Source organism: Eurypyga helias, unplaced genomic scaffold (assembly GCF_000690775.1).
Source record: "Eurypyga helias isolate BGI_N326 unplaced genomic scaffold, ASM69077v1 scaffold1512, whole genome shotgun sequence".
In the NCBI taxonomy this organism is placed as follows: Eukaryota; Metazoa; Chordata; class Aves; order Eurypygiformes; family Eurypygidae; genus Eurypyga; species Eurypyga helias.
The window spans coordinates 4,284-17,938 of NW_010235086.1; the positions used below are offsets into that span (position 1 = coordinate 4,284).

Sequence of the window (13,655 nt, forward strand, 5' to 3'; positions counted from 1 at the left end):
CCCTCGATCCCAGTGTCTGAATACAAGCACCCTGCAGTCCAACTCGCAGTACAGGCTACATAATAGTATGTTTTTCTGGAATAAAACTAGTAATGTGGCTGTCTAGCCCTGCAGGGCCACTGCTTTTGCTCACAAAAATCCCTCATCCTTGCAGTGTTCTTCCAGCTCTCTTCCAACATAGTTTCACACCATACACTCCCTTTCTGTAGCAAGGCACGTAACCAACCCAAAACATCGCAGGTTTTTGCAAGATTCCTGTTCGGCAATCTCGTCTGAAAAAGGGGAATAGCCTGTTACATTCACACAGCACAGAGAAGCACATGTACCCCTCAACAGATGTACGTGCTGTAATGCAGGAATCTTTAGTCTCTCTTATATGCTTTAGTTACACTCTTCAGGGGAAAGCCTTACAACGTTATGCAACTTTTCTTTCACCCAGAGGGTATCGTATATTTAAAAAAAAAAACTAATCTAAATTTATTTTTAGAAGTTCTGTGACAATCCATTTCCTCTGAAGAATCCAACAAGAAGTAGTCAGAATCTTAAGCAAGTGGCCACGTATAAACACATCTTCAACTTGCCTTTGTGGTTCAAAGCTGGAAAAGGCTGTTCAGCCTCAGCACACTGCAATTATTATACTTACTCTTGGTAAGAAAGCATTTTGTTTGCAGATACATACTTGAAAACTTTATCTTTGTCATAAACTGGTGGGTTGATTGCTATAGGCAGTTTTTCCTTGTTTTCTGCTAACATAGCCTGAAAACACACAAAAAAGACAAAAAGTTAATACTAGGCAGAATAAATGAGCAGCCTGAGGTCAATCTCCACAATATTCAGCGGATATGAAGACCAAACTGAATTTTGAAGCGTGCGCGATCAGGTTTATAAAAGAAGTGATTGAAACCCAACAATCTTTAAGGAGAAGTTACAGATAAAGTAGCCCATAATGACTCAATGTTCATCTGAGTGTTTTAGCAGCAATAGCCTGCTGACATTCTCTCAAACTGTAAACTGTTACAGATCATCTTCTGCAATTCCTTATCTCCACTTAAGTATATAAATACATGTATACAGGTGCATTTGTAGTCACAGTAAAAATGACAGTCCACCTGCACATCTCATCGGTCCGTTGTCCTTGGCACAAGTGAATTCCACCAAACCTACATTGGGAAGTATATTGTGGAATATGCTGCTCAGGGAAAACAATAAATCAGTGCAAGAGCAGAGGCAGAAGGGAATCAGAGGTAAGAGAGAAGGAACAAGAAATATGGCTTTAAGACCAGCGCTTATCAACACTATTGAAGCACCCTGAGAAATTCCTGTTTCTCCTAAGCATTAAACAAAATCTCAATTCACAGATGATCATACGCAGTAAAAGACAAAGGTACTGTATTTCCAACGAAAGGCAAGAGTGTCCATTTAGCCATGATGTTTTATCCCAAGTAACTAAAAAAATTATGAGGCTGGAATCTAATTCTGCTCCTGTAAATAAGCAAAAGTCTTTTTGCAGTCTTCAGCAGGAAACATGCTTGGAAAAATTTCACTCCATCTTTTAGAGCACCTCTGACTGATAAAGGAAATACACCTTTGGATCATTGCTGATACCCGGTCAAAGGAAGAAGCTCACAGAAACTCTGGGATGGGAGAAGTGCATCTTGAGAAACCAAAATAGCTGCTGGTCTGCAACAGCTCCCCGAGTTCCAGCTGCTGCAGGCTGTCCTCTGAAACTGCAGTGGTGAAATGTCTGACCAGCCACAGACATACCTCTGTCACAGGCAATATAATCAAAGGTGACGGGAAAGCATACTCAAAACCACAATCAAAGATCTTCGATATCACCTTCTAAAACAGGTTGGACAGTACAAATCCGGAATAATTCCTGCAGTCACCTAAGAACAGGAAGGGAGTCTGTACTTTTAAGAGAAGACTGCAATTCTCAGAACAGTACCAGGAGATTCATTACCATTTTTTTGCAACACAGGGAGTTGTTGCAGAACAGCAACTACTCTAGATCCCCCAAAGGTACTTCTTCCATCCCAGATGCTTCATTAGAAGCCACCTCCCCTGACACTGTTTTTTGCAATCATTGCCCAATCATTAACCACATTACCATTTAAGTTACAGCCTCTGTGGTCTGTGTTGGAGACCAGAATTCGGTAACAGAAAAAACAAACAGGTAAAAGTTAAGTCACAATGCTGCTGTAACAACTCTGTGTTTCTTTTAAATAGAACACTGAACCTTCAGGTTTATTTAAAGGAAATTAGAATAAGAAACCCAACATCCTTCGCGATAGTAAAGCCCAACAACACAGCCCATTTAACAACAGATAATTATTTGCACATAGCAGTAAAGCAGTTGCAGAAATTGTACAGTGATAGCAGCAAATGATTTTGAAACAGTGCGACTTGCACAAACATTTAGAAACATTTCACACAGCTATTTCCCTGCAGAACTGTTGGCTCATATACTAATGCTGTCAACAGATCTGAAGTCGCCTGTACTTTCCTGCGCACGCAGCTCTGCTTACGCGAGAATCGGGGAATTAGAAGTGTCAGCAATGTGGTAGCTCTTTCCAGACATTTCGCTTTTGGTGTTTAAGGATGTGCTATGCCCTAAGCTATTCTTCACTGGCCTATCACCAGTTAAGACTTTAATCTACAGGTAAATATTGCCGGGTAAAAGAAAGCTCTGTTGGTTGGTACCAGCAGCAGTATTTTGCTGTCATCTCTTCTCAGCAGCTGAGTGGCAGAGCCACAGTAAAGAAAACAAGGGATACTTGCAGAAGGTATTTTTGAGGTAGGGTGGTGAAAGAGGGTACTGCTTGCCCATTTGTCACACACAGTTATTTAGCTTGGCCTGATCATCTCAAAACAGAATTAAAACGTACAAAAAATTGCCTTATCTGAGATCCAGGCACTTTTGCCAAGAGAACACCTGTAAGGCATGAACTGTGGTTGCATTGTTGTTCCCCACCTGTAAACACAGTACATCTACCCCTCCTTCCAAAAATGCAAAGTCTCAACCAACCAACAAGACAGCCTAGCTGATTTGAGCGCATGCCTTTATTTGGCAGAAGCAGCTTAACTTAATTTCTGACTAGATATTGTTAATAACAAGCTGGGTCCAGCATTTTCTGCCTATCCTCGACCACATGAAACACATGGTCGGGGTTTAGGTTCATCTTTCGGGACTGCACTTTGAATGCTGTTAGTGGCCACTACAGCATCCTCATCAGCATTTTTCTTTAAAGAGAATCGCATGCAGACTTGGCTCATGAAAAGGAGTTTCCAAACGACATTAATTTTGCATCCTTCAAATATCACAAACCTTCAGTAGAAAGGAGAGCTCAAAACAAAACAGACAAGTACTTTGTAACAATGCCATCAAATTAAAGATGTCTCTGCTCCAATATTTAATGGTTCTAAACCACGACATCAAATGAGTAGCCAGGCTGAAAAATATAACCACTCCTAAAATATTAACAATCTTACCGTAATTCAAGACTGAACAGAAGTGCTACAACAATAAATCCTATCAGTAAGCCTATTAGACAGTGCATCAAATGCCTGGAAGATGGGTACCTCATAGGAAGTCCCTTGTAGCAAGCTTATTAGAAAGTTACACAATACCGCAGTAACGTGTTAGAACTTATTTGTGTTGCTCCAGTTTTTAATCAGGTAAATATTTTATGCAAGACATTTCTCATCTCACCTTACTTGCTTTGAATTTTTTAATCTAATAACTATACTCTGAATCAATCTTTAATCTTGAAAAGAAGCAAAATCAGAACTCTGGCAATGCTTTTTAGACACTTCCTCTTAGAAGGGAAGAAATGTGAGATTAACTTGTTAAAATTATACCTGGTAATGCTCATCTGATGGCTCTGGGGTAAAACAGTTGACATCCAACACTTCAGTAGGCACCCATGGTAACAAAACACACTTCCTGACCAAGCGATCCGTTTCCCCGTAAGCGTAATCACGAGTCACTTCATCTGCAGCAAAACAAGGAGAACCTTTAGGAACCGCCTTTCATTCTCCACTGAAAATCTTCCTCATGGCATATCACACAAATGACAGCTGAACAGTCAATAGACCACAACTTTTGTTCTTTAAATGCAAACTCAGAGATAAGTAAAGAACGACATTTTAGAGGGCATTATTTAGGATGCAAGAATTAGCCTGGAACCATGCAACATGGCAGTTTAGTCAGACAGCTGGACACAACTCCTCCACATGACGGGGGCATAAGGTGGCCCCCCAACTAAGATTACAGGAGTAAATCATTGGCCTGGCATTTCCCCCGTTTCCAGTACTTGATGTTCTGACTCAAAACTACACACATAGACCTTTAAGAATATTTTTTTAAACTCTGAGATGACTGAATCAGTAGTTTCACTGAGACAGCGATGCAAGATTTAAGTTCTCTTGTCAGTAAAACATCAGCAAGATTTTGACTAATAAAGGCTTCATGGACAGATAAGCCTCTAAATTACAGAAATATCAGGCAGAAAACTTCTAGATTCAACAGTATTACAAATATCCAGTCATTTGGGTCTTGAAGTATTTGTTCTACTGTGAAGCGCTCAATGATTTGTAAAAATATGACCCATCTTCTATGGCAAGCATCAAAACGAAAAACTCCACAGACACACACTTACCACCAGTTTCGAGGTCTCTCAAAGGCCAGAGAACAGTGTAAGCCATTTGCTGAGGCATATAAAATAGAGGTGCTGCTGCAAAACTAGGCTGATCTGAATGCTGAATGCGTGATCCAAATTCATCCATAATGTACCAGACGGGAACCCTCTCCTCTGCAGTCTGTACGATCAGAGAGTGAGACATCCTGCACATATCAATTGCTAGAAAAGCACCGCAAGACAGAAGGTGCTGGCAGCACCCCCTACGCCATATCTGTTTCCTGCTCTAGCCAAGGCTGCAAGCAGGTGCTAGGTACAGAGTAACACTCATTTCTGAGACTCTGAGGCCAAGCCAGCCTATCATCCAGCCGCTGCTGGGAACAGCCTGCTCCCGTATCGACCACACAGTCCCATCCCTCTTTCTTATGCTAGTGCTATTGCTTACCAGACCCACTTCCCCCCTGCAGAACTGGCCAGTTCAGGGAGCTAAACTAGCAGAAGGCTGTTTGGGTTTTTTTGGTAGGTCTTCCTGCAGTTTCTATCAGAACCAGTTCACTACAAGGATGAGCTGGAAGTTTAACACTGAAGAATGAATGGGAGCAGAACTGCCTCCTGCAGTAACAGCTGGCTGTAAGAGTGTTGAGGCTGCATCATCAAACCATCCCCTCCTGCAGTCCTTGACATGATAAAATCCGGAATGAAGGAATAAGCTTTAAATTGCTGGGGAGCACTACTGTCGCCCTTTCACAGATGCAGAAGTGGAGACAGAGAGATTAGACAAAGATAATCAAGCAACTCTGTACCTGAAAGGGGCATAGAAGCCAAATTCAGCTACAGGTTGAATTAACTGTCTTCCAGGAAAGCACTTTTCAAGCAATAACACAGGTAATTCCACCTGACTCACAAGCCATTCACGACAAGATGGGAACAAAGATATAGGGTAGAAAAATAGAGATACTCTTTAGATCTCCCTTTTATTAAAAAAGAAAAAAAAAAAGAAAAAAGCACTCACAACTGACCCCTTTCTCGGGGATTTTTCAGGCCTGATACTACTGTGAGCTAAGCTGACACGTTAACTGATACAGGTGTCCACTCCAGGGAACAACCTCAACACCCCAAGCCAATAGGTGCAGGTTGGTCATGCCCACACTGCTGAGGGTCAGCCTGCCTGCTCTGCACAGGGCTCAGCCTGAAGAATTCTCCTTTCTCCTCTTTAAAACCCAAATACTCATAATAGTCTAACAAAGCTACATTGCAGCCCCTACAAAAGAATTTTTAACTGAACCCCAAGGGTTGGATTCCCCCAGAAATGGCATGTATGCACTTGAGGGCGTTTGAAGGCTCAAGAACTGCTGGTACAGTGCTGAAGGACTGTGTAGGGCAGAGAGACCAAACCTGGTGTGGTCTTACCCACACTACCTGAAAGTAGCAGCCCTTGGCGTAAGCTCTGCCCAGAAACAGGCTCCATCTTGAAGCCTGTTGGTCCTTGCCCGAGGGTGAGCTCATATTTACACGGTACAATCAGCTGGCAAATGCAAACCAGGAAGTTATCCGACTGTGTAGATCTATCCCTGGTACGTAAAGCACTCTACAGTGCTTTTTTTTTTCCCCCTCTTTTTTCCCTAGGTGAGGAAAATGGAGAGCATAGCCGAGACACACACTTTTATGTGACACAGTTGATTCATGACAGATTCTTTTTTTCTCTATGAAAAAGCTTGAGTAGAAAATCTCATGTAACACACAAGCAGATCCCCCCCTTCTAGCCCGCTTCTTTTGTGGCAGACTCTTCCCCTCCCTACAAAAACCGCCCTAAGGTTCTGATCAGCAAGCTGGTAGCGAGCCGCTGCGCACCGTAACCCTACATGGCATTTGCTCTCCTTCCAAGTAGAAGTTTATTCTGAAACGCCTCTAAAGGGCCGATTTTTGTATTGAAAACGTATCTCTGTTAATAGCTATATATTGGAATGTCTTCCCTCCGGACTGCTCAGACCTTTTTAGCATCCCGATTAGGCTTTAGAGACTGACCCCTTGAGAAAGCTTGTAGGTCTGATTGTATTTCCACATTTCCTGCAAGACTTGCTCAATACTGCCCTCATCTGGGATCTCGCCGTGAAAGTCGATTCCCATGAGATTTGCCATCCTGTGCAGCAAGCCGGGAACGTGAAGCAGCTGCTGGCGGGCGTGTTCAACGCGGTACGTCCAGGCGTGGTCGATGAGGAAAACGCTTAAAGAGAATTTTGGTAACGTTACTAAGGTGTACTTTTACACGTACGCAGCCAAATGTCCTGTGAATAAGAGCTACATTTCCTTAAAGATGGTGTGATAATCTCCTCTTACTCCCAAAGTCACTCCTGGAATATAGAGTGTACCATTTCAGGTAAGGATCAACTTCCCAGCAGTAACTTACATGCTGGTTTTGTTCTAGAAAGCTTATTGTGTATTAGTATTTCCAGGAAAATGAGGAGTAAACACAGGAGAGGGCACACAGTTTGTAAGCCTGGTTCCCTTTAAAGGCCGGGAACACAAATTTCTTCCCTTTTGATCATTAACTCCAGTGCATCAACCTGATATTCTTGCCTGAAGAAGGAAACTAATACATTATTTTGCAAAAGTATTCAAGGACCTTATTAGCCGTGAGCTCTGTGACATCTACCATCACCTGTAAAACTAGGTGGAGAGGTCTGATCATCAAAAGCCTGCATTTGCTATTAAAAAAAAGGATTAAGATTTAAGTTTTTTTGATTGTTTCTCTTTGGTTTATTTTGGGGGGTCGCTCTTGCCCCACCTCAGGTCTTTTTAGAAAGAAAGCATTGTTTTAAAAGAACTACCATTCTAACCCAAACCAAAATCATACACAGTTGACACAGCTTCCACTGACAAGCTTAACCCTTGTTTAGGCTGCATTGTTTTTACAAAAATATAGTTATTCAAACAGAAGGGTTCTCCACATTTTGGTTACTAAACCAAGCCAGAGAAGAATCCAAATTCTACTTGCTAAACGCCGCCCCTGCAACAAAACAAGCAAATCCCTAAAAACAGCCCCCCCCCCTTATTTCAGAAAGTTAAAACCATGTCAGCTGTCACGTACACCGAGTATCCTTGAATAATTATTGCATCTCAGATGCCACATACAGGAGAAACCTCATTTAACTTTAAAATTAAAGACTCCTGAGAATGCTAAGGTCAAGCTCTTTAGAAATCTGTTAGCAAACAGGTAAGTTGGTATTCTGCTCCTACCTTCCCACACACCTGAATGCTGCAAGGAAGCCCAAGATTATCACAGGAGCTGTTCTGAACTTTATAATTTAATTGTGTTCTCAGGGTTAGAAAGGCAATGACTTAGGCTAAAGCAGGCACGTAAAGGCAGATACCTATGCCCTGTGTTGTTTTTACTAACTGAGGCTAAATCTAGATTTTTAGATTTTGTATGTTTACCTAACACCTAAAAAGTATGAAAGTTCCAGCAAAAGAAGTTTTACAGAACTGAGAAGAATTCTGTTTAGATCTCCAGCAGAGTTAACTTGATGTCACTGCCATTTATTAGTGTGACAAATGGCCTGTTCCATGTTTCAAACCAGTAAGAACACAAAAAGCTGTGTTGCAACACTGTTTCTTATGCTATTTTTATAGCTGCATACTATTGTCCTAGTCATGACACATAAGCTGATTCTGAAGAAAGCCAACAGGAACTCGATGTATTCAATTATATATGCATGCATAGCATACAATCCTACGGGCATACTCTTGAATTATATTTTAGCCAACAGGGGGAAATTTAATACTCCATGGATCATTACTCCGAAGCTGCTTAGTACCTCCTCAGTCTGAAACTTGTGAAGGTCACAATTATTTCTTCACGTGTGTTTGCTGTTGTTGTTTGTTTTGTTTTCTACCAGCACACACTCTTGCAGATAGGAAGTTTTTGTTTTCTTTTTGCAGAATTCATGTCAGGGTTACCTTTTCCCTATTTTCTCCCTCAGCTTACTAAAAATGATTTCTAAGCACCTTCTGGCATGATTTAAAAAAAGAACGTTAAGATCCTTGCATTCCTAGTGCCCCTTGCAAGTTGTGCCTCACAGCATGTACCTTTCCTCAAACAGGCAGCTATGTCTTATAGTAAGAAGAGAGGATTTCTGAGTAGGATCAAAGCAGTTTTAAAGCAAATTGTCCATATCATTTTAGGGTTTCAAACTAAAGACTGAACACTGATTCTGAAATCACTACTCACCTATTGGGATTGGAGGCTTGAAGCCCATTCTCATTTGTTACTATAACTTTGAAACAAGGTTCATTTCCAGGATTCGGTTTCTTTTTCAATTCTTCTTCCATTTCTTCATCACCTTCTTCCTCCTCGTCCACCTCTTCTACTTGCATTATACCGAAGTAGTCACCAGCATCGAACACCTGAGATTCAAAGTGCACAAACATCAAGCCATTGGTTGAGGCAGCACCCTCACATGCACAATGGAACACTGAAAGGCACTTTCAGACACTTTTGGCTTGCAATCTGAAAAAAGAGCATTTTTTAAATGAACAGATAAATGAACAACAGCATTTATTCTTCTACATTAGAGCGGTTTGTCTGGGAAGTTCCTTTAGTTAACGTTGGCAGGAAGCTTTGTTGGTGTCTTTGGTACCAACAGGTCTACTGATGGTCGCCTACTAGTTTATCCTCCCATAAAGAATTCTAGAAGCTAGAAACAGAGTATCTTTGCTCAACTTTGCTGGAATCAACAATTTAAGACCTGCAAAACCAGGTATTACCCAGGCTCCACAACCATACTAGAAGTACATTAAGGCCCCTGAAGAAAAAGGGCTTTTACACCACTTGTGTTCTGAACCAGTTACAAAACATCACCATGTTTCCCCACCTCTTCTGTCCCTACCCAAGGAACTGCCAGTGCTCACTCACCTCCGGGTACATTGGGTGATTCCTTTGACTGCTGCAAGTTAAGGTCTATACCCTCACCTCTACTGATATGCTGAAAGGGATTTGTTTGCGTTCTTGCCTACTCCAGACATAATTTACATAGGTTCTAGACCAAGACGTTAAGTACATCACAAGTTTTCCTTCTGCCAAAATCTTGCCAAATGGTAGGCTTGCCTATCTTTTACAGGCCACAATTCTACTGACAACTTTCATGATTTCAAAGTGAACAGTGTGCTTTTAAAAAGAAAAAAATATAAATTGTAAAGTCTCGGAAGACTTTTCAAATCCTTTCAGAGGGAGTTATTTTGTTTGATCACTCACAATGAACCAGGCAGGAGCAGACAAATCATTTGTCTCAATCTAATCTCACTAGAAAGTAGGCGGGAGGGAGGAAGACCTAGAAATGTGACCTCTAGAGTTATTGGTTTAACATGCCAAACCCAGGTCTACACCTAGCCTCTGACGCCACATTATTAGAAGCCATTACTTTCAGACATTGACAACTTATTAGCTGTAAAATTCCAGAGGTGTTGACAAGCTTTTGTTTGCTCAAGTGGGTGTTCCTTCAGGATAATTTTATTTCTGCTAAGCCCCAACAGGAGGGGAAGAAATCGACTTCAAACCTGTAAAGCAAGGCAACCTAGACGAAGCAGATGGCTGCCCAAAGACAGCTAGCAACAGAGGCAGGTGGTGGGGAAACACCACCTACTTCAGATCTTAACCCACAGCATGATATCATAGACCAGATCCAAGTGGAGAAGGACCTGAAATTCCTTTCTCAGGATCAGGGAAAGATGGTATTTTTCCTTTGGGCTGCAGGGAAGAAAAAGAGGACTGCAACAATGTGTTGGCTAACTCCACATATACATTTTTTTTTAAGGTAAAGAAAATTTCTTTGTCAATAACCTCACTGGAGGTTAAAAATACACCTATTTAAAAAAAAAAAAATTGAAACCAACTTAGTATCATCTGCATCAGCAAGCATCAAAATAGCTAGCAATTCTAATTTATTCCTAGTTTTCCAGTTTGCTAGAAGAGGACAACATTCATCATAGAATGTTTGGGTTGGAAAGGACCTTAAAGACCATCTAGTTCCAACCCCCCTGCCATGGGCAGGGACACCTTCCACGGGACAGGGTTGGTCGAAGTTCTGTCCAACTTGGCCTTGTAAGTTACCTCATTAGTAAGCAGTATCATGACCTCTTGCTGTTACAATAGTAGCCACCAATGTTTCTTTAAGTCTCTGCTGGGTTGCCTGTACAATTCATAGTCATTCTAAGCCAAGGTAACCACAGGCAGGTCCCAGCAAAAGGAAATAGTCCTTCCTTGTGCAGCTGTCAACAATGATCACAATTTATTTTTGTCAGGTTAGCTCCCAGCTGGGTCAGCTCCCTGATCTGGCTTACTGCATAAGTGCTAATCCCGGCCCACAACAGGCAGCAAAAAGTGAAGTGATGCTTTGCTGCTGCAGGATCAAGAGCTGTCCTCATCAAGGTAATTAGCTAGCAGAAGAAACAGCAGCTAAGTGACTGGCAGTCATTAGGAAATTAAAACCACAAGCGTGATTCACTGGAGTCCGCTCGATACCTGCTACTGGACAGCACTATCTGTGCTTTCCACACTTGACATTTTCTCTTAAGGAGCCCGTGAGAGCAGGGCTATGAGGTGAGCCAGCTGCTGACTGGGAGATCAGCCCTCACTCCACACTTGCTCCACCCCATCCACCGAACACCCACGATGAATGTTAGTATCAAGTCCTTCTACATCTAAGGGAAGCTGGTGGCTTTATATTTTATTAAATATCAACTCAAGGCTTAAAAACGAAAAGACTCCAAAGTTTTGACCTCTCCTTCCAACAGACCATAAGATTGTAGCAGTTGCAGTTAGCAAAAACTCTCAATTTTTAATATCTTTTCAGCAGAATTATGCTAAAAAAATATTATCCTTGTGAATTTATAACCTTGAAAAAGTGAATTAGGTGTATTCTTCATCTGAAGCAATTCACAGATCACCTTAATCAGTGGCTTTTTTGTGGGTTTTGTTTTGCTCGGTTGTTTTTTTTAAATTCATAGTTGACAATGTACACAAAACAGACAAGTTTGGCAGAAGTGCAGGTTGACAGGGTGGACGACAGTGCTGTCCTCCTCTCTTCCTCACTCCCTTTGAAATCAGAGTCTGTCACACTGCAAACCTACTCACACAGCAGCTCCGTTAAAGGAATCTTAAGCTACGTAAGCGCAACCAGCTGGATAGGACCATGCCACCAATGTGAAAAGTATAACCCTTTGCTTGAAGCAGAACGGCGAGAACTCGCGCTAAGCACTCCTCCACGGTAAGTAATAAACTCCGCAAGGCAGCAAAGGGGGAGCAACAGATTTTGGTGGCACAACTATTTGCAAGCAAAACATGCTTGGGCAAAATCACTCCCTCTTCATATTCAGGTGCAGTTCCAGTCTAATGAACCATAGAACGTGATAACAGAGCAAGCAGTGTCATGACAATTATCATGCACAGGCATCTTCAGCAAATTCCTCCTAGGCATATTGCAAACTGATTTGAAGGCCACAGGTAGCCTCTGAGCAACAGCCTGCCCTCCCCTGCTCTGGAAAATAAAGTCTAGTAGTATTGACCATGCTGCATTCCTCCTAGTATTTAATTAAAAGCCTCCATTTCTAACTGGGATGAAACTCTAAGCAATCCTTTGCCCCTGGCATCTCAGGGCCACAAAAATGTTGCTGCAATACTCAGAAGCCTGCGTCATAACTTCACATATGGCTGAAATAAAAATTAGGAATAAATTAGATGCAGGCACTGTATTTCCCAGGCTTGGAACCAGACTCTATACTGTTTCTCCGGTAACGTACGAAACAACCACTATACTGGAAATAGAATTTTAGCATTTATAGTGAATTATTACACATGCGTACGTTTTGTTTTTCAAGTTTCTGCCAGAAATGCGGAAAAGTGTGATTCCCACCAGACATTGCATGCTAAATGCAAAACAAATAAAAGCACGTTTCTTGATCTAGCAGGTATACTGTGTTTTGAACGAGCAATCCAATTCAATTCATGGTTACCTAACGCTCTCAGGGGGAAACCCGCTCCAGCAGACCTCAAGGTAAATGAACAAAACCCCGACCCCTGCACTTCTCTCGCGGGTTTTAACGCACACAGGGGAAGGAGGGCGCGTTCACGCTATATGTTGAAGCACGTGTGTGTGGTGGAAAACAGCTGCCTGGGCTGGGTTCTAGAGGTACTGATGTAAGAGAGATTTTTATCTGAATTATGGATGCAAATTTTCCAAGTTCAACGCTAGAAAGTTTTAATCTTTGCAACAGGTTAGGACAAATGAAAAATTCCTCCCACCTTCACACATGAAACAAGGAAACTTATCCCATGCTCCATGTTGCACTCATTTTTTTCCCCTCCAGTTATTCTTTATTACCTAGACTCCAGAATGTTTTCACCCTTTCCCTTCACCTCCTTTGTTTTCTTTCCTGCTAATCCTCCAGCCACTCCACATGATCTAGTCCTAAGCAAGGTACTGTAACTCTGGCTCTACCTCCTCAAGAGCTCATCCCAGTCCATGGCACTCCTCACCATAATTTTCCCTGGACATCCCAGTCTTCTCCATATCCTTTTGCCCTTCTTCTGGATAAAATCCAGAAACTGCAACAGTAGAGACAAGCACCATCAGCAGTCTGGTTTAACTTCCTAAGTACAGCAAAATACTTGAATCCCTCCACATGCACTGGAAGACTTAGTACAAAAGAACACACTCAGCCACCACTGCAAGTGCAATAAAACAGAAGAGGCCGCCAGTCACCTCAGGGCATATGCTTTCTTCCTCCTGCCTTTGCCATCCCAGCCTCTGTAAAAAGATCAGATTGGCACTCAGAAGAGTACTGAGAACACTGGTAGATTTTAGCTGTTGCTAAGGAGTGTTTGTAACAATTCAAGGACTTTTTCAGCTTCTGATACTGCACCTGTATTCCCAACTTTCTTGCTACAAGCAGCAAGGGGGAAGGCACAGGTCACACAGCTAACTCAAACCAGCGGAAGGGGTACTTCATTCCATTGAATGT

The 13,655-nt window shown here is 42.0% G+C and overlaps 1 protein-coding gene across 1 annotated transcript; it reads right to left on the bottom strand.

Annotated features, from left to right (window-relative positions):
- Nucleotides 1-643: 643 nt before the first annotated feature.
- On the bottom strand, nucleotides 644-9,564 carry LOC104505873 (tubulin--tyrosine ligase-like protein 12; the record flags this gene model as incomplete). The annotated part of the gene is made up of 6 exons (XM_010146619.1): nucleotides 9,553-9,564; nucleotides 8,869-9,044; nucleotides 6,666-6,864; nucleotides 4,662-4,821; nucleotides 3,862-3,995; nucleotides 644-756 (listed from the first exon to the last, which is right to left on the bottom strand). Coding segments are annotated over exons 1-6 (794 nt in total), but the record flags the coding sequence as incomplete, so codon positions are not given.
- Nucleotides 9,565-13,655: the final 4,091 nt, after the last annotated feature.